The 19,902-nt window shown below is 43.2% G+C and overlaps 3 protein-coding genes across 3 annotated transcripts; 2 read left to right on the plus strand and 1 right to left on the minus strand.

The window, feature by feature from the left end:
* Window positions 1-986: 986 nt before the first annotated feature.
* On the plus strand, window positions 987-2,194 carry LOC133885934 (uncharacterized). Its single transcript, XM_062325706.1, has 4 exons — window positions 987-1,382; window positions 1,475-1,581; window positions 1,659-1,777; window positions 1,885-2,194. Exons 1-4 carry the CDS (start codon window positions 1,181-1,183, stop codon window positions 1,985-1,987), a joined length of 531 nt encoding a protein of 176 aa, XP_062181690.1. The 5' UTR covers window positions 987-1,180; the 3' UTR covers window positions 1,988-2,194.
* Window positions 2,195-4,061: 1,867 nt separating this feature from the next.
* On the plus strand, window positions 4,062-7,210 carry LOC133885741 (putative receptor protein kinase ZmPK1). Its single transcript, XM_062325483.1, has one exon. The coding sequence runs from the start codon at window positions 4,526-4,528 to the stop codon at window positions 6,947-6,949; it is 2,424 nt and encodes an 807-aa protein (XP_062181467.1). The 5' UTR covers window positions 4,062-4,525; the 3' UTR covers window positions 6,950-7,210.
* A 518-nt stretch (window positions 7,211-7,728) lies between these two features.
* LOC133885860 (large ribosomal subunit protein eL29z-like) lies at window positions 7,729-9,170 on the minus strand. The gene is made up of 3 exons (XM_062325624.1): window positions 9,062-9,170; window positions 8,828-8,958; window positions 7,729-8,031 (listed from the first exon to the last, which is right to left on the minus strand). The coding sequence occupies exons 2-3, from the start codon at window positions 8,927-8,929 to the stop codon at window positions 7,951-7,953; spliced, it is 183 nt and encodes a 60-aa protein (XP_062181608.1). The 5' UTR covers window positions 8,930-8,958; window positions 9,062-9,170; the 3' UTR covers window positions 7,729-7,950.
* Window positions 9,171-19,902: the final 10,732 nt, after the last annotated feature.

Raw genomic sequence — 19,902 nt, forward strand, 5'->3', positions numbered from 1 at the left:
AAAATCTAAATGAAGTGAAACCAATTTTAAAGATCCTCTTAATATACACCCTACAAATAAAAAACATGTGTTTGCATGACAAGATTTTCCTTAACATGATGGGCCAAATCATCACGTTCATCCGGCCTATTTCAGCATTTTTCTTTTTTTTTAACTTCCTCTTCATGAAATATGATGCAAACAACATTATTTTTGAGAAAAAAATTCACAGAAGCTCTTAGAATTATCTCTAGTATTTTAAAAAAAATGTTATTTTTTTGCGTTTTTGAATTCAAATTCGAAAATCAGTTAATCTCTAAATATGGGGCGGACCAAATTGGTCGATATTCGCGATATTCAAGCGGTTTTCAGCGAATTGTTGAACCCTGGTCATAGGTAGCAAAAGAGAGGAAACAAAGGGTGACTCCCCTCAAGATTGTGCCAACTGCTAAAAGTCTTGTGAAATCAGAGAGACTTGTAGGGAATTAGATTATTGTAATAGGGATGTGTAAATAATTAATGCACATGATATCCTGAGTTTGTTTAAATATAGGTTATTGTAATTTTTTATATTGTAGTTTGTTTAAACTTTTGAATTTTATTGTAATGTTACTGATTTCATATGTATACTCTAGTCATAATATCATTAATTATATGTGTGTTAAATGTCTATGTTTATTGGTGGGAGATTGGGGTACACTTAAGTCTTATGCATGGAGTGCAATTTTCTGGCACGACTCGGTGATCAAGCCGTGCGGAGAGGATAGGATAGGATCGTAGGACCCATCGGTAGATAGATATTGTTTTCCCACTTGGATCGCCATCGCGAACGAAGCCCGTCAGTCCCTGTCCCTGTCCCTGTCCCTGCTCCTCGCTTATCAATCCATCGGCAGCTCCTGCGGAAACCGGGGCACTTGCCGCACACAGCTAGCCATATTACCACAATGCCCCGGGCTTTTTATCCGAATCTCTCTCCAAATGGAGCAGCCCCACGCCCCCACCGGGGGGCAACACCGTCAGGCGTCAGACTACCATGCACGGAAGAGCCACGTCAGCTAAGATTCTCCCTCCATATACATAGACAGCTCCTCCTCCGCCTCTCATCATCAGCATTCAGCACTCAGAGAGTGAGAGGTTGAGCTAGCTGTTAACTTGAGTTAGTTTTCCAGCTCAGAAAGCCAGGATTACACATTGCAGATACATGGAGAGTGGATCCGGACCAGCTTCTTCCCCGCGGCGGGTGGTGGTGGCGGTGGACGAGAGCGAGGAGAGCATGCACGCGCTCAACTGGTGCCTCACCAACGTCGTCTCCGCCGCCCCGGCCAGCAAGGCGCCGCCGCCCGCCGTCGTGCTCGTCCACGCCCGCCCGCCGCGCCCCCTCTACCCGGCCATCGACGGCGCCGGTGAGTGATGAGCAGTGAGCACAAGTGCACAACCGCCGTTTCGTTTTGTCTTTTGCTTCCGTAGGATGCCCGCTCACGGACCGCAAATGCAGGGTACGCGCTGACGCAGCACGTGGTGGACAGCATGGACCAGTACTTCGACAAGGCGGCCGACGCCGTGGTCGCCAAGGCCCGGAGCATCTGCACGGCGTTCCCCGACGTACGCTTACGTAAAATTTGGTAATCGTCGCCGACGGCAAGTATATGAGAATCTCATCGCATTTGCACGGGGCGCAGGTGCAAGTTGAGGCGCGCGTGGAGAGAGGCGATGCGCGCGACGTGATCTGCAGTGCCGCGGAGAAGGCCGGCGCCGACATGCTCGTCATTGGCAGCCACGGCCACGGCTTCTTCCAAAGGTTAAACCACCATTATTTCTAGCTACATGCCATCTGAGCCACACTTACGCATAATATGGACAGATGCTACTCGCTTTGGATTTTGATAATTTGTCTGCTTCATGCAGGGCGTTGCTGGGGAGCGTGAGCAACCACTGCGTGCAGAACTGCAGGTGCCCGGTCGTGGTCGTCAAGAGGCCCGACACAGGCGACAGGCAGCACGGATCCTGACGCACTGCATCCACAATCCTGGCTTTGTTCCTTGCTAGGATGAAATCATCCGTGTATAAGTGTATGTATATAATGGTTATGGTCGTTCTTGTTGGTGCTTGCTCGAGGATCGATAAAATCGTCCGAGTAAAAATGTATATAATGTTATTGGTCGTTCTTGTGTACGTATACCTACTGGATTATATACAAATGTAGTGTATGCGCATACATGTTACTTCATATACACGCACGTATAATAATAAGATTTCGCATTACAAATATTTAATTGAAATATACTATGAAAAATATGGTAAGGGTTGCTTTGTTCAGTTGCTGCTTGTGGTCTTCACTCTTCTACACGTAAGAAACTAACTATAGTGACTCCGTATTAGTAAAGACTGACTAGAATCCATCACTAATGATTCATTAGCGACGGATTTAGTGGTGACGTGTTACTAATGTCATCTTAGGTTAGGATCTGTATCAAACCTGTCACTAATGACAGATCATTAGTGACGGGTGAAAATATCACCTATCATGACAGGGGTCCATATCCATGTATACATATGTGTGCATACATTGATTTTATAAAAAAATTGCCTGATGTTTCCTACAACCATTTGGGATAATCCTTCTCTGATATAGCCACTGTGGACAATAAATCTCTCAATCGTCTCAATTGATCTTGTGTCCATCAAGCTACCTTCTGAATGACAAGTGCCAGTGTTGATTAGCAAGTGTGGCCACCGAAACTTCTTGTTCATAACATTCAGCATTAAGTTCAGGGAACTTGTTTTTGAATCTCTGTTTGTTTAGTCTTTCTTTTTCAGTTTGTGTCTATCTGCTCAGTGTTTGTTTGTTTGCTTTCTTCTTCTTTTTTCTGTTTGTCTTTTCTTGTGTTATACTGGTTTGTTCCTTCTCCTTTTAATAAAATGGCATGTAACTCTAATGCGCGTCTGAGAAAAAAAAATACTTGCCACACCGTGAATCATTCCAGAAATCAGTATTGTTGCCTCTACCTATTACCATAATTCTTCCTTTCAGATAATATTCTTTGACTTTAAGCTTTTACTTTAAGTTGAAGAATATTGAGGTTCTTCACATATTTTTTTCCTTAATGTCTTGCCATAACCCATCTGAGTGTTCTAACTTTCACCACCGTTTACAAAGAAGACTAATGTTCAATTTCCTTAAATTTTGTATTCCTAGACTGCCCTTCTTTTTTGGTTTACAAATTTTGCTCCACTTGACAAGATGATATTTCTTTTTTGTGCCCACCTTGCCCAAAAAAATCATTTCCTTGTTCTGTCCATAGACATGTGGTAAATACGTGCATCAAGGGATGGTTAGGTGACTAACCTTATCTGCAGTTGTGGACTGCGACAGCAGAACCGACAAGTCCATGTCCCTGTTGGACCGCTACTGCCTTGAGCTGGCCATATGTCAGATTCCCAACAAGCTGGTCAAACGATAAAAATCAATCCCAAAGCACCATCATCTGTCTGTGTATAACATGGATGAGAGACCCATTGATTGATGAATAGTTTGAAGCACATCTGATCTGAACGCTTATCTTGGCAGCTCAATTCTAGGCGCATGCCTCACCTTATGGTAATTCTAGCAAAGCCGCAGAGAAGAATTCCAAAACGTTGCACCAATCGCCCTGTGAATTTTCGCAGATCTCTCATTTGCTTGTTTTGTTTGTACATTTGCCTTAGTGGACAAGACAAGTGAGAAGGCTTCCCTTTTGTAAAATATACAAAATTTGCATGTAGGTTTCCTTGGTAACTGTCAGATAAGTTGCAGCAATGAATAACAATCAGATATGAAAATCCAAGTGCATCAATTTTGACAATATTTCCTCGCCCGCCAGCTCAGTGTAGGTAAACATGCTTCCCAAAATTTGCATCATGCCTACTCAGTTATTGTATTGTATATTCTCAAAATTGCTCATTTGGTAGAGCCTTCAGCTGAGAAGCTGCTCATCCGGTCTCAAACCTCGGTGCTCATAGGTCGTGTGATTATGTCACTAAAGATTCGGTATTCCTCTCTCTTCAAGCAAAGCAATGAGGTTCGGTATTCCTCTCTCTTCAAGCAAAGCCAAGTGGATGTCTAGAAGCGAGTTTTTTTTTATCAGGTTCATCCACGGAACCACTGCCCAACGTGACATATGACTAGAAGCTTATGCCTCTCTGGAAAGCGATGTGGCATCAAAACTCACGAGTCCTTGTCATGGCAGCGACGACCCTGACCTGATCCTTGTGCTTCCTTGAGGATTCCAACCAGTCGGATGAAAAGTCACCCTGCCGAAGCATTGTCATCTGGCTGAATACTCAGATGAAAAGTCTAACTAGAAGTGCTTATCTTCTGCAGGATAGTTTTTACTAAGTCACAAGCTGCAAATTAATATTCCAAAACGTTGGACCGGGGCCCCTGTTTGACTAAGTCCACGGCTCTATCAGAGCTTCCATACAAAATTCATTGGAGCACTTGCATCTGCAATACAGTAGTACCAGCTCTGCTCGTCCCAACTCTGAAGCTAAGACCATCTCTGCAACCATGGCTACTGTCCTTTCAGCTCTTGCCCTCCTCTCTATGCTCGCTCTAGCCGTGGGTGCTGCGCCTCACGATACTCTCCCACTGAAATCATCTCTCGTCGTAGAAGAGTATGAAACCCAAATCCTACAGTCATCGGATGGCACATTCTCCTGTGGATTCTACTACATCTACACCAACGCCTTCACCTTCTCCATATGGTACTCCAATTCGGTTGACAAGGCCGTCGTCTGGAGCGCGAACCGTGGCAGCCCGGTGCATTCCTGGGGCTCGGCCATCACCTTGCGCAAGGATGGAAACATGGTCCTCACCGACTATGACGGCACGGTTGTGTGGCAAACTGACGGTAAATTCCCATACCCTCAATACGCTCAGCTACTGGACTCTGGAAACCTTGTCTTGAAGAACTCCAGTGGTGACATTGTTTGGCAAAGTTTCGATTCACCGACCGACACATTCCTTCCCATGCAACACATTGTGGGTACAACAAAGTTAGTGTCTACCACTCGGTTGCTAGTTCCTGGTCACTATATCTTTCGTTTCAGCGATCAATCGATATTGTCACTTATATATGATGAGACTAATGTTTCCAGCATATACTGGCCAGATCCTGATTACCAGTACTATGAGAATTATAGAAACCTCTATAACAGTACCAGGATAGCAATCCTTGATGATTCTGGGGAATTATTTTCAAGCGACTTAGCTAAGAACCATGTGCTTGATGCCTCTGATAGAGGCACTGGGATTAAGAGAAGGCTTACCTTGGGTTATGATGGTAATCTTAGGCTCTATAGCTTGAATAACTCTGACAGAACATGGACAGTTTCATGGATTGCTGAATCTCAACCCTGCATGACTCATGGTTTGTGTGGTCCGTATGGAATCTGCCACTATTCGCCGAGACCAACATGTTCTTGCCCACCTGGCTATAAGATGATCAACCCAGGTAACTGGACACAAGGTTGCATGCCTACTATAGACACATCATGCGATGGGGAACGGAATGTGACATTTTTAGAACTTCCAAACACTGATTTTTGGGGATCTGATCAGCAACGTATTGAAAAGGTGTCATTGCAGGTCTGTTGGGACATATGCATAGGCGACTGCACCTGTAAGGGGTTTCAGTACCAAGAAGGAAATGGAACATGCTATCCAAAATCTCTTCTCTTCAATGGAAGGTCATTCCCGACGCCCACTGTGCGCACAATGTATATCAAACTCCCTTCAAGTTTGGACACATCAAAATTCCCCGTTCCGCGGTCCAATATGCTTGATTCTACACCGCATCATCTTGAATGTGATAATGTAAGCGCAACACCCATGGAACTATTTCCTGGTTACTGGAATAAGACTAGTGGGGAGGAACCAAAATGGCTTTACTTCTATGGGTTTATTGGTGCCTTCTTCGTCATTGAAGTTTTCTTCTTCGCATTTGCATGGTTCTTTGTTTTGAGGAAGGAGTTGAGGTCATCACAAGTATGGACAGCTGAGGAAGGCTACAGGGCGATGACTGATCATTTCCGGGCATTTAGTTATAGAGAGCTGGTTAAGGCAACTGAAAAGTTCAGACATGAGCTTGGGTGGGGAAGTACAGGGGTTGCCTACAAGGGAATATTGGATGACGGTCGAGCGGTAGTCGTAAAAAGGCTGGGAAATGTAAGGCACAGCAGAGAAGAATTCCAGGATGAGTTGCATGTTATTGCAAGGATTAACCATATGAACCTAGCAAGAATATATGGCTTCTGCTCAGAAAGATCCCATAGGATGTTGGTCTTCGAATACGCTGAGAATGGATCGCTGGCTAACGTATTATTCAAAAACAAAATCTCTTTAAAATGGGAGCAAAGATTCAACATTGCTTTGGGTGTTGCAAAGGGGCTGGCCTATCTTCACCATGAGTGCCTAGAGTGGATCATTCACTGCAACCTAAAGCCCGAGAATATTTTGCTGGATCAGGACTTGGAACCTAAGATCACCGACTTTGGGCTGGCGAAGCTTCTCAGTAGATCCGGGTCTAACCAAAATGTATCACGAGCGCGAGGAACGGTAGGTTACATTGCTCCAGAGTGGATATCTAGCTTACCCATAACGGCAAAGATCGACGTGTATAGTTACGGAGTGGTGCTTCTTGAACTGGTGTCAGGAACACGGGTTTTCGATCTGGTCAAAGGTGAGGACGAGAAGGTGCATGTGATGCTGAAGAAGTTTGTTAAGATGCTTTCGTATAGATTGAACAGGGAGGAACCACTGTGGTTAGCAGAGTTTGTAGATTTCAGGCTGGGTGGTGAATTCAACTACTCGCAAGCGAAAGCGTTGATCAAGCTGGCTGTCTCGTGCTTGGAGGAGGAAAGGAAGAAGAGGCCAACGATGGAATCAGTAGTCGAGAGCCTCCTTTCAGTTGATGTAGCTGGAAATTTATGAAACAACAATGCGCTGAAGGAAGGATGGAAGTATCTTTTCTGATTCTTCCTTTTAGACCAGTATCTTTTCTGATTCGAAGACGCCACGGGATCTCTTTTTGGTTGTTGTAAGCACCATACTAGTTCTTGCAGTATTAACTTCCTATGATAATGTATACTATATCGTTGTATCTAACAGTGTTTTATTTACACCTCATAAGTCATAATTGTTCCAAGTTATGTAATAAATAGTAATGGAATAGTACTGGTCATGTATTTTCTAGCTATGTGCATATGCAATGCACAAGACCAATTAGGCAGTAAGATAAAACTTGAGTTTGAACAGAGATCTATCATACAAAGGAGTGAAATATGTTCAACACTGTAGACCCTAGCGTTACATGGGCTGCATTTATCACCAGAGTCCTTTAGGGTAATAGCTCGTACCTAGAGTGTAGAAACTAGTGGATGGAATAGCAGTATGGTTTGTTACCATATCATTTTCAAATATCCAAACTCAACATAAAGTATAATTTATAGCCAAACATTGAAAATATTTGTGACCGGAGACACTATATCACAACGCTGCCCTATACTCATATCCTTAACGATAATCATCGAGCACAACTGGTACGTGGCAACTCCACCTAGCAGGTTCCAGCAGCGCTACTATACCCTTGTGCTATGCTTAAATGAATTCCGATGTACCACATGACAACATCACCCAGTCAGGAAAACAGCATTTCTGGATTACTGGCAGGACAAAAAAGGCATGCCGTGAACATGAGAAAACATAGTGGATATCACAGGCAACACGGCATAATCATATTTGGGATTAATCAATTCTCATGAAGCTGCAAATTCTAGTTCCAATTCAGCAGTTTGTAACTGGTTTCGTAAGGCCAACTAGGCAGGCAACATTAAACTTCAGCACCAACAGAGATCTGCTTTGATCATACATAATCCAAAACTGTAGACCCCAGCGATACAAGAAATTCATTCATCACCAGAAGCTCCTCCATCTTACTCCTCGGCCTCAGCCTCGCCACTCTTCTTGTTGTGCTTCCTCGAGTACCTCAGGTTCCTCAGGAACTTCGGGTCCATCTAAAAGAGATCAACAGGAGAAAACTTAATCCCAATGGTACGTGGCAGGATTGAGTGCAAAATAAATGCAAATCGTTTAAGTGTTCAATTACAACACACAATGAAAAACGAACTGTGTAAGTCATACTACGAAAGACATTGCACAAAGCACTTTCTGGATCAAGCCATCAAGGAAGAAGTACAGATTTATCAATCGGGGCTTCCTTTTTCAATATTGCCGAACAAACAGTTATTATATAAAAACAGCAGCAAAGAATTTGTCACGACAGATGGTCTAGACAAACTGAGGCACAAAAGGCTGAATGGACAGAGCAGTCCTAGTCGGCATTTAACACAGCTTCTGCTAAAATAACAAAGACTTTCCCATAAAATTTAACTTGCTGAAATTTACAGCAAAAAATCTAATAGTTCCTAGCACTTGTCCAGTAAAGCATCACGATTTAGAGCAACCATACCACACGGTAGCATAAAACTAGATCGAAGGGTACTATCTACCAATCTATCATTGCATCATACCATGGTACAGAACCTCTAACAGCTGCAATCGACCTTAACTCCACAAGAACAACAGCACATTTCGACAAAAAGATAATAAACCACAAAAAATTGAGTGACTAAAACCACATAAGAAATGGATTATGATGAATTAGTAATATCTAGCATAGCGTCACACCATAATACTGAACCCCTAAGATTTGCATGAACAGCAGCAAATCTAAGGCAGTCTATTAAACCACAGATTTTATGGGGTGCGTGTAATTTAAATCTCGGGACGCTGCAGAAGAGAAGCACGTACCCCCTTGGTGGAGGTCTGGAGATGGCGTTTGGGCTTCTTGATGCCGTTCTTGTGCGCCTTGTACGACTGGTTGTGCGCCGTGTGGTTCTTCGACTTGGCCATCCCGGATCCCTCTTCCTCCTCCTAATCACCTATTAACACCGGGAGAAGGCAGAAACCCGGCCAACGAATCGGTAGCGGCGAGTGAAGAAGATAGTGCGCTATGATGGAGGAGGAAGGGCTCTTGGCTCTTACCGGCGTTGGGGCAGGTCGGCGGCGGCCAAAGAGAAGCTAGGGTTTCGAGGCTTGTGAGGCCACGAGGGCTTGGGTGTATATAGCAGAGGTTTTCGCGAGCCCATGTTTGGAAATGCGCTGCAGTCCCATTCGCGGCCCACGCCTCATCGACTGTTTGGATAAACCAGGAGGTGGTTCGGATAGTTGCATTTTGGTTGTTAGTTTTTATAATAAATTAGTTAGAAAAATTAGTTAAATCTGTTTTTGTTTTTAGTTTATTTTAATTATAACCGTTTTCTTAATTAATTAAAAAATATCTAAAATTAAGACTAGAAGCCAACTGTTTACGTAGTTTCTGACTTTTTAAAAAAGAAAATCCTCTAAATTTATGATTAGATCATCTCCATCAAATACTTTAAAAATTCATCCTTATAATACTATTACAGTATCATTTATACTATTACAGTATCCTTTATTTTTTCATCCCCAACAACTACTCTATTTTATACTTTCTATTACCTTCTATCTCTCTCTAAGATTAGAGTCATCTCCTATAAAAAGTAATACGAGGCTCCATAGCCGCTACATATTTACCGTCGCACTGTTGCTGCAGTAATTAGGCTGCTTCCCTATACCACCGAATGCGTTAATGGCTGTACCAAGCAACAAGACTAGAGTGAAAATCTGGTGGTACAGTGGTTTAAGAGTCTGCTAGAGCTAGCCTTAAAATAACATGGCACGTACTACATAATGGCAGAAGAAACGAATCTTCCATATATATATATATATATATATATATATATATATATATAACAAGTATATTTGGTACTCCGGAAGTATGTATTATGATATATGTATCTTATTATATAAGAAGTATCTCGTGTGATAAATGGTATGTACATAGAGTATGTGAGTATATAAGATAATCTAAGTGGTATATATAGTTTTTAGTGGTTTGCACATATTTTTTGATATATTATATTTTATGTAGAAATATAAAGATATTATCAAAATCTATTAAAATTGATGGATTTTTTTATTTTTTTATGTAATTCACATTAAGTATCTTAGAATGAGTAAATAAGTATACTTATAGTGATAAAATAGTATATCCAGTTTATTTATATGGTATATTATAGTAGAGAGTATATACTTCCGAGAGTACAGACTAGTTTTTTTATAACAAGTTATCCACTATGATTTTTAGATATTGGGGGGTTTAACAATCGAGGCAGGTTACGTCCGAATAAGTTTATTTTGTAAGATCCTAACTTCTTGAGATCTCATATGTCTCTTATATCAGTTCTTAGACTACGTAGCTGATATGTATAATAACAATCGTGACATCACAGTTAAACTTTGTATATAAGATATTAAGGTTCATAGTATAAAAAGTTAATAACTATATGATATATTACAAATTTAGCCTAACGGTCAACAAAAGCACATCGGAAAGAACTATCCAAGACACAGGCAGTTAGGGCGTGAACGTGCCTTCATCCTCGACGTAATTGATAGTGACTTTCTCATCTAAATGATAGCAAGAGTGAGTACGGAAGGTACTCAGCAAGCTATATAGTACTTCAAATTGTTGATAAATGTATAAATGGTATTTTAAGGATAAGGCTTTACGGTTTAGTTTTAAGCGTAAAGCAGTTTTATGCAGTCGTTCAGTTGTATTCTAAACTTATAGCTTTAAAATAGTTTGAAATAGTTCAACACTAGGAAACAAGTCATATCTCGGGGTTTCCGGTCCTGAGAGGGGCTACACCTTACTCCGCAATTCTATTATCATATCTGGTGTACTTCTAGTACCACACAAATTCTGACAGATTAAGCTAGTAACCTCATCACATTGACATTTAGTTCACATACTCACTCATTAAGACACGCACCTAAAGTCTAATCAAGCGTGATCATACCTTCTCATATCCATGACCGTGAACACGGCTATTCGAATATGTTTACACTCTACAGATATTGTACACTATACCCACGCGATATGCTCAACCTCTAACTGTTGCAAACGGAGGAGCGAACTATACTAAGATACTTCAATCACCTTTCCTATCTTGTACTAAATGTCAGCCCCCATTTTAAGCCATTGGCCGGTTCTTGAAACATTCAAACAAAGAGACTGATGATCACTTGGCCCCTCGCTGCTCCCTATCCTCCTAGTATGATGTCCAACCCAGTCCGGTGAGAGAAAAGTCAAGTTCTGTCCATATAGGATGCATGGTTGCATGAGGGTGACTCGGCATGATGGCATAAGATTTGGTGCTTAAACATGCAGGGTAGGTATCTTCTGACAGTAAGTACCATAAAGGTAACTTGAGTCCCTCAAAAGCATCTTTGATCGAAGGACCACTCTACCTGCCCCCGCCAAAACAATTTTCACCCATTTTTACACATCTTCCATCATATCCCACATGATATCAAGGATTTCATAACCATCACAGAATTCACAACCATCAAGCATTCATGGTATATGAGTTAATATTGATAACAGTAAATTGTTATCTCTGAAGAGATATATTCTAAAAGCGACGTCTCCAAGCAGACGTATTCAATCTTAAGTATACTAGATATGAAGGTGTCGTCCAACGTTAATATAGATAACGATAGATAACTCCTTGGGTTATATGTATTCTGGATGATAATATTTTAGGCTGGGTAATTTTTTGATAAGAGTAACTACCATAAGCAGTTTGTAAAAGTGCAATACATAGCACATACAATAATAAGTTCAATTTTAGTTGATCATGTAGATTATTTGAAATCATAGGTTCAATTTGATCAAGGAGGTATGACTTTCCTTCTTTGATGTTCTCTTCTAAATCTTGTTCGAAATTTGGATCTTCCTCGCTCCTGACACTTCCCGTGTAGCACTCACAATACTTTGGTGGCTCTATAAACCCGACTACGATCAATAGTGAACTATACTAAAGAAGAACAAATAACAAAAAATGAAAATCCAAAAGACTACCGATGGATACCATAATAGGATAGATAGGTAGATCTTGAATTTTGATGAATTTCAGTGAAAGAATTGTTGGAATCGAAGCTAGAACGGAGTAGTTATGGTTCCCGAAAGATTTAATCTAAAATTAAACCAGAAAATATGAAATAACACTATTTATGGGTGGGACCCATGTGAATAGTAACATGGCCCACATGAATAGTACCCCAGATTGTGCAAAATGGGCTGGGACTGGGCCGGACTTGGACTTCACAGTACTACGACCCACTCGGTCAGGTCAGCTATTTTTAGCGGCTGCTGAGCTGGGCCGGCCCACTAGGGCACAGCCTTTGGGCGGCCGGGCCGGCTTAGCAGGCTAACCCGACTTGGCCAGGCTGCCTAGGCGCGATGCATGAGCTTGCGGGCGTTGGGTAAAGCTGGGTGGCAAGGGGGATCAGGCGGCGATAATCGATTGCAGCGGAGCCGCGCCAGGGAGCTCGCCGAAATCACGCTCCCACCGAGGGTCCTCGAAGGCAAATGGTCACCGTACCTCTACACGCGATGGCTAACCAATCTAGGGGTGTATCGACGGCGAGCCATGGCTGAAGCAACGCCAAACGGTGGCCGAAGTAGGTCTAAGAGGCAGCGTAGAAATTGGGCAGCACCTCCCTTCTTCTAGTGCGCCCCGGGCCACCCGTAAGCCTACAACTAAGTCTACACGGCTAACACGGCATGAAAGCCAGCTCAGGAGAGGGCTAGGGTTACCGATGGTGAGTAATGGTGATAGCAGCGAGGAAAAACTCACAGCTGCACAATGCCATGCAATGAGAAGGCATGGGAACGCTGACATGCTAGCTAGGAGGTTGCGTGAGGGAACGGGGATGCTAACCGAGCACAAGAACAATGATGGGCAGGATGATAGTTGGTGATGCATCAAAGTGGCGGTAACGATGCTGCTTGGTCCCTAGCTGGGGTGGGCTCCCGTCGGGCTTCTGGTTGATGGAGAGTGGCACAGGGATGACGGTGAGCTTGTGGGGCTTCTCAGTTGCTCGTTGGGGGAGAAACAGCGGCTACAGAGCTGCAGTGGAGAGCAATGGCACGGCGGCGGTGGAAGGGACAAAAGGGGAAGGAGAGAGGCCGGGGCTATGCCTTTTATAGCCCTACGGCTCGTCTTGAGGCGGTGCTGGGCATGTGACGTCGTGCGATTATCGGCGAGCAGCGTAGCGGTGAGGTGGCGTGGGGTGCCCACCTTAATCCCTGTGGCATGGCTACACTGTGTCGTCCATGTGCATGCACGGGCGCGGAAGTCGCACAACTGCAAGTGCATGGACAGTGTGCTATGAGGGTAGAGAGAGAGAGAGAGAAGAGAGAGAGCGAGAGAGCGGAGGGTTTCATGGCGCATTCAATGCGCTGGCCATTATATTTCCTGTGGGAGAGCGGCAATCACGGTGGCGGTGCGCGGATAGCACAGCGCGGCGATGGGCTGGAAGAGGGAGACGACGCGAGCGGCGAGTGGATGGGTGACACGTGGACGGCCTAGGCGCAGGAGAAGGAAGGGGAAAGGGAGCTAGGCTGGTTGGGCTGGCTAGATGGGCTACACCGAGAGGGGAAAAAAAGGCGGCCCGAGAAGGGAAAGAGATTAGGCCCTAGGTAAAATAGAGAAAAGGAAAAGGATAAATACTTTTGGGATAAATTCAAATGAGAGATTTGAATTTGGATTTGGGAGTAAAGCTCCAAGATTTGGAAGATGATTTGAATCAAAATGATTTGAATTCAAATTGGAGTTGAGCTGGACGGAAACTAAGAGTAGATTTGAATTTATGAGACATTTAAATTCTAATCTCCACACCAAGAAGCACAACAACAATAAACCAAATGCATATGAGTAAACTTAATGCAGAGGTTTATTTTGAAATTAAGGTGGTGCATTTCGGAGTACTTAGCCAACCTAATATATATGAATATATACATAATGGTATATATATACACTCGTATACACTTTACTTGATGTTTATTTGGTTTAATTAATTACAAAATTTTTAATTTGAAGTGAATTTTGCAATTAAATAATATGCTAAAACTGAAAGGACAATGATGTCGCCTAGAGGGGGGTGAATAGGCATTTTTACAAAAATTCGTCCCCTTTTACCATTGGCTTAAACTTGCAGCGGAATATAAACTAACGGGTTTTTCAGAAGTGAAAAACCTAAATATGCTACGCTCAACTAATGCACAATCACCCTAAATAAGTGTGAAAGTTTACAATCCTAGGGTGATAAGAATTACTTAAATCTAGCGAAAGATGTGCAATAAAACTTAAATTGAAAATGGCTGAAAATACTGTTCATATGCCTGAAATTAGTGTTCACCAGATACCGGAGTCTCCAGGTTGTACAGGTCCGGAATCTCCGGTAAAGTCTGGATTCTCTGGATTCTGTACAGAACTGAGCCCGAAACTGAATATAAAGGATGGGTAGAGAGTTCTAGCTCAAACTAAGTGATATCGTGTGTTCCCAGAGATGATTCCAAGTAGATTCACGGAGAACCTACACACAAATACACACAAACAAGTGGATCGAGCAATATGCACAAAGATTTGAACAAGAACTTAGAAGTAAGGAAACAAGAGAGGAGACACAAATATTTGTTTCCCGAAGTTCGGATTCACCACCGTGAATCTTACATCTCCGTTGAGGAAGCTCCAACGAGCCGGGTCTCTTTCAACCGCTTTCCTCGATCCACTCTTGATTTCTTCCCTTGCGGAGGTGAAATCGAGCCCTTCACAAACTTTCGCGGCAACCCACAACCTTGGGTGCTCATCGGCGACGCCTAGCCGCCTAGGAGGCTTCACCTCCAAGAGTAACAAACACGACGATGAACTTCTTGCCGAGAACTCAAGTGCTCAATATTGGATTTAGCTTACTTGCACTCAATCTTCCAATCTCTCAACCCAACTCACTTTTCTTCTCAAATCACACACTAGAATGGAGTGGGAGAGGTTCTTTTGGCTCTAAAAATGTATTCTTTCGTGCCCCTTGCAGCAGCCCCAAAGGATGGGGTGAGTGGGGTATAAATAGCCCACTCCAAAGAACTAGCCGTTATTGTTCTGACACACCTACCCTGGAGTATCCGGTGAATACCGGAGTATCCGGTCTTAATTCTAAAAACAGCGTCAGAACGGTCACAGAACGTGTCAGAACTAGCCATTAGGCTCTTTTCTGGACTTTACCGGAGTATCCGGCCTACACCGGAGTCTCCGGTCGGCACTTAACACAGAAAACAGCCCTAGGGACTTCCCGGAGTCTCCGACCACTCCAGGTACTGGAGTATCCGGACTTCACCGGAGTCTCCGGCCACTCCAGGTACTGGAGAATCCGATCTTCACCAGAATCTCCGAGTACAGCACAACTGACCTCCGAAAAACGGCGATAACTTTTGATCCTGGAGCCCGATTTTGACGATTTTGGACTCTATAAAAAGCTTATTCAGAGGGCTATACATCCAAACTGAATTCATGACCTAAAACATATAGGATCAAACTAGAAACACCACAAAACCTATTTTGGACACTTCCACACTTTCCGTTTCGGACTCTTAACAAGAAACTCTCACTTTGAGTTTAGTTAGAAACTCTTGAGCACTGAGACACGCCAATTAGCTCACGTTGCATCCCTCTTAATAGTGCGGCATATCTATACTCAAATTCAAAGATAAAACTCATTTGAACCACTTTGAGCATTTGAAAACTTTCAAGTACCGTTTCTTACTTTCAAACCTTTGAGGGTTGCCAACTTCTATAAAATCTTCACTCCATCTCTTCTTGATTCTTCATATGATTGATGTGAATCATCCATAGCTTCCCATGGCCTCACACGGTCCATCGGCGCAAAGTCTTTACTCGCTCTTCACCACCGTCTTGGTCCTTCAGTGCCAAGCCATTTGCTTGCACTTCACCACGGATGGTCCATCGCAGCCGAGTCTTGCTTACCCTTCACCGTCTTGCCATAGAAAACCACTGTGTATTCAACATCTTCAAGGAATTCATTTTATCAAATATGGAGTCCACTCTTGTTCTTCACTCTTGGCATATATGATTTCAATTCAACTTATGCCTTCTTATGGATCCTAACCCCAACTCACTCTCAAGCACAAAGTACATGGGTTAGTCCATAAAACCTAAATGACAACATTTATACCTTAAATTACTTGATCTCCACAAGTAACTTATTAGCCTTCATGCATATTGTCAATCTTCATATAGAACCTAACCCCACTCATTCTTAAACACATAGCACACGGGTTAGTCCATAAAACTCTATTGACAAGTCATACCTTTAGTTACTTGATCTCCACAAGTAACTTAGCCTTCAAGCTTATTACCAGTCTTATTGAGCTTCTTCTTCTTCTTATGAGCATCACCAAAATCTCAATGACTTTTGATGCAATTCTTTGGACTCATGGCATTTCTCAAAGAATCCATGCTTCATCGTTTATGCATCTCCTATGGAATAACCTAATAGCAATTCTCAATATGATTGTTAGTCCATAGGCATTGTCATCACTTACCCGAGCATCACCTAGAGCTCATTCATCTTGATGCATTTTCAATCTCCCCATTTACCTAGAGCTCATGCATATGTCTTATCCATGCATCACCTATTGAACAACCTACTAACAATCTCAACAATATTGTTAGTTCATAGGTATTATCATTAATTACCAAAACCACACATAGGGGCTAGATGCACTTTCAAAAACTTAGGACATTACACACCCTTAAGTTCCCCTAACTATAAGGCAGGGAGAGGCGTACATCCAAACCAAGCAGAAAGAACGATCCAAGCCAATAGGTAACTCGCGCCTTTAGATCTCCGAAATCGTGAGCCCATCATCAAGTTTAGTTGGATAGAAGATCAACACCCTCAAAGATCCACAACAGAAGCAATCCTTTACCCACCTAGACCTTCAGTAGTAGATACACAGAATACCACATACCACATTGTACTTTGTGATGCTGAGAATAATCAAGGCAAATCATGACATATGGCTATTATTTATCTCGAAGGCTTGAACCTACATAACTCTATGTCTCTTCGTGATATTCTTCAATGACTACGAGCAGGTATCCCTATTTCGTATTTACATACTATAGATAATCGAGTACAAATCCTCAATAGTTGGCATCATCTGTGGGGATACAAGAAAATCAGTTGACATCAGAAGATATCGCCCTTCTCGACATGGCAGATTATGATTTTAGGTCCTTTAGCGACTTTGGCCCTCGCATATATGTCAAGTTGGATGAGTTGCTAGAGATCAATCGGTCTCCGAAGATGCTAGAGATCAATCGGTCTCCGAAGACGATTATGACCGGTTGACTTCCGAGTCAATCGACCAAGTTGGCCTCCTAAGCAACCATGTTGCGGGGTTGGATCACACGACCTCCATGCATGTTTTGACTACCGGTGGTATAAGATACCAAAGAATCCATGGCTCATATGAGGAATTTTCAAATGATGAGCCCTAATTTACTGAGTTTGATGCTTCCTCTTTAGATTCATCTTGCGATGAGGAGGAACATCATGAGGTTAACATCCTAGAAGTCGGGAACAAAGGGAACAAGGATGATCCTAAGATCCCATCTAACCCGTCTGCCATAGGCAACAAACCTATTACCACCATGCCATAAGGGGGCTTCTTACAGCTCCTACCATAGGAAAAGACAACTCATCGCTCTGCCTCCTCTGACGAACCCCCTTGTGATGACTAGCCTGACCCCAGGTCATGACAACGGGACCCTTCTGATCCCTAGGAACCTGTTTGGCTAGTTTTCAGCACTTAATATGCATCCAATATGACATGATTGCTAGAGTGTGCCAAGATCTTACTTTTCAGCTCCCCCGAGGGATTAGGAGAAGCCAGAGTTGCGCGTTGGATGAAAGAGATGGCTAGATGTATCATTGGAGCTCAGCAACTGGATGAGGCTTTCACTCAATAGAGGAGTGGCACACCTCATGGTAATCAGTGCCCGTATAAAGGAGATGAGTCATGGCGCGCACTAGAGAATCTTTCTCCTCACCCCCAACGAGACCCTATTCTTAGGACCCCTATGGAGAACTTGATAGAAGACGCGCACCATGAAGTCAATAGTCGATACAACAAGATGAGGGATCGTGGAGAACCTCTGAAAGACCTCATCAATTACCAAAAACTTAGTGCTGACAAGCTTTTGGAGGGTGGGATGATGATGTTCAGAGAAATCATGTGGTTACCGGGTTTTGGGCTTTCACTCCTCACCTCAGGTTTGTGCGCTGGTCGTGCAGATTCCGACCTAGTTTGATTGAGAAATATAACAGAAATACTAATCCAATGGAATTTCTCCAGATCTACATCACAACTATCTAAGCAACTAGGGGGATGAACAAGTCATGGTCAATTACCTCCATACAGTTCTTGATGAGTGGCCTGTTCGTCGCTGACCAATCTGCCTTCGGCTTCGATCAACTCATGGGAACAACTATGTGATGTTTTCTTCCAGGGAACGTACAAACACCTCGGGAAGGAGGATGATCTCCACTGCTTTTGATAGGAATCCAAGAAGTCACTCTGAGAGTTCACCCAAAGGCTCAACACAATAAGGAACATGATCCTAGAGATAACGGATCCCTTGATCATTCACGCGTTTTGACAAGGCGTAAGAGATCATAGGCTGATCGAAGACATGGCCATGCGACCTCCTCGAGATGTTAGAGAACTCTTAGAATTGGTTGACAGTTGTGCATCTGCCAAAGAGGCAATCGCCTAAAATCGGCCGATGGACAAAGGTGACCGATTGCCTCAGTCAAGCAAGAAACCCGAAGGCTCCAAGTCGACTGAGAAGCGCAAGTCTAATAAGATGTAAGACATTGCCAAGAAGAAGAACCAGATCGGGGAGCACAACATCATGGCCACGTCCCACGACAAGACTTACACTTCCCACATGACCTCAGACAAGGGGAAGAAGTCAGCATAGGAGGAGAATTCAAAGAAGTGATTGTGTACCTACCATGAAGTGGACACTCATGATTCAAAGTTCTACCGCACCAGGATTAAGCAGCTTGAGCAAAAATGGCAGAAGGGACAATATTTAGGGAACGTCTCCAGCTCAAAGCCGTCCGAGGAGGACGACGGTGATCTTCCATTCCAAGAGGACCCTCACGAGGTAAATCTCATATTGAGAGGGGGGGGGGGGTCATCTAGTTATGAGTCCAAAAGACAAATCAAGAACGCTAAGTGGGATGTCCTTGTCGTCACTCTAACACTACCCAAGGCCCTTAAATGGGTAGAAGTAGCCATCTCCTTTTATTAGTCCGATTGTTCAGGAGTTGTTGATCAGCCAGGTCATTCTCCAATAGTGGTCAAGACAACCAGCAATAATTGTAAGGTAAACCGAGTACTCATCGTGGAGGGATTTCCTTCAATATTTTGTTTCTTAGTGTTCTGCATAACATGTCGATACCAAGATCCAAGATCGAGCCGATGAAGTATGCATTCCATGGCATTATCCACTTCGTCCAAGCAACTTGAACAAGTCTTGCTACCCGTCACTTTCAGGAATGCCGAGAATTTCCGAACGGAGAAAATCCAGTTCAATGCGGTCAACTTCGATATGGCATACAATGCCATCCTTGGTCGACCAGTCCTTGCTGCCTTCATGGTAGCAGTCCACTACGCATACTAGTCCATGAAGATGTTGGGTCCGAAAGAAGTCAACAATGTCTAAGGTGACAAACATATGGCGCTGAAGTGCCACATTAAGAGCCTCGAGTTGGCAGGGTAGATGCCCTTTCATGAGTAAATTTATGTGGAGGAAGAACCCAAACCCTCAAAGCCCAACGTTGTTTGAAAACGGGTTGACAAGGTC

This window comes from Phragmites australis, chromosome 11, assembly GCF_958298935.1.
Source record: "Phragmites australis chromosome 11, lpPhrAust1.1, whole genome shotgun sequence".
Taxonomy (NCBI): Eukaryota; Viridiplantae; Streptophyta; class Magnoliopsida; order Poales; family Poaceae; genus Phragmites; species Phragmites australis.

Coding starts and splice junctions, on each gene's coding strand:
- LOC133885934 (XM_062325706.1), top strand. CDS start 1,181: ATGGAGAGTGGATCCGGACCAGCTTCTTCCCCGCGGCGGGTGGTGGTG. Junction 1,582..1,658: donor TCTGCACGGCGTTCCCCGAC/GTACGCTTACGT, acceptor CACGGGGCGCAG/GTGCAAGTTGAGGCGCGCGT. Junction 1,778..1,884: donor GGCCACGGCTTCTTCCAAAG/GTTAAACCACCA, acceptor TGCTTCATGCAG/GGCGTTGCTGGGGAGCGTGA.
- LOC133885741 (XM_062325483.1), top strand. CDS start 4,526: ATGGCTACTGTCCTTTCAGCTCTTGCCCTCCTCTCTATGCTCGCTCTA.
- LOC133885860 (XM_062325624.1), bottom strand. CDS start 8,929: ATGGCCAAGTCGAAGAACCACACGGCGCACAACCAGTCGTACAAGGCG. Junction 8,032..8,827: donor TCCAGACCTCCACCAAGGGG/GTACGTGCTTCT, acceptor GATCTCTTTTAG/ATGGACCCGAAGTTCCTGAG.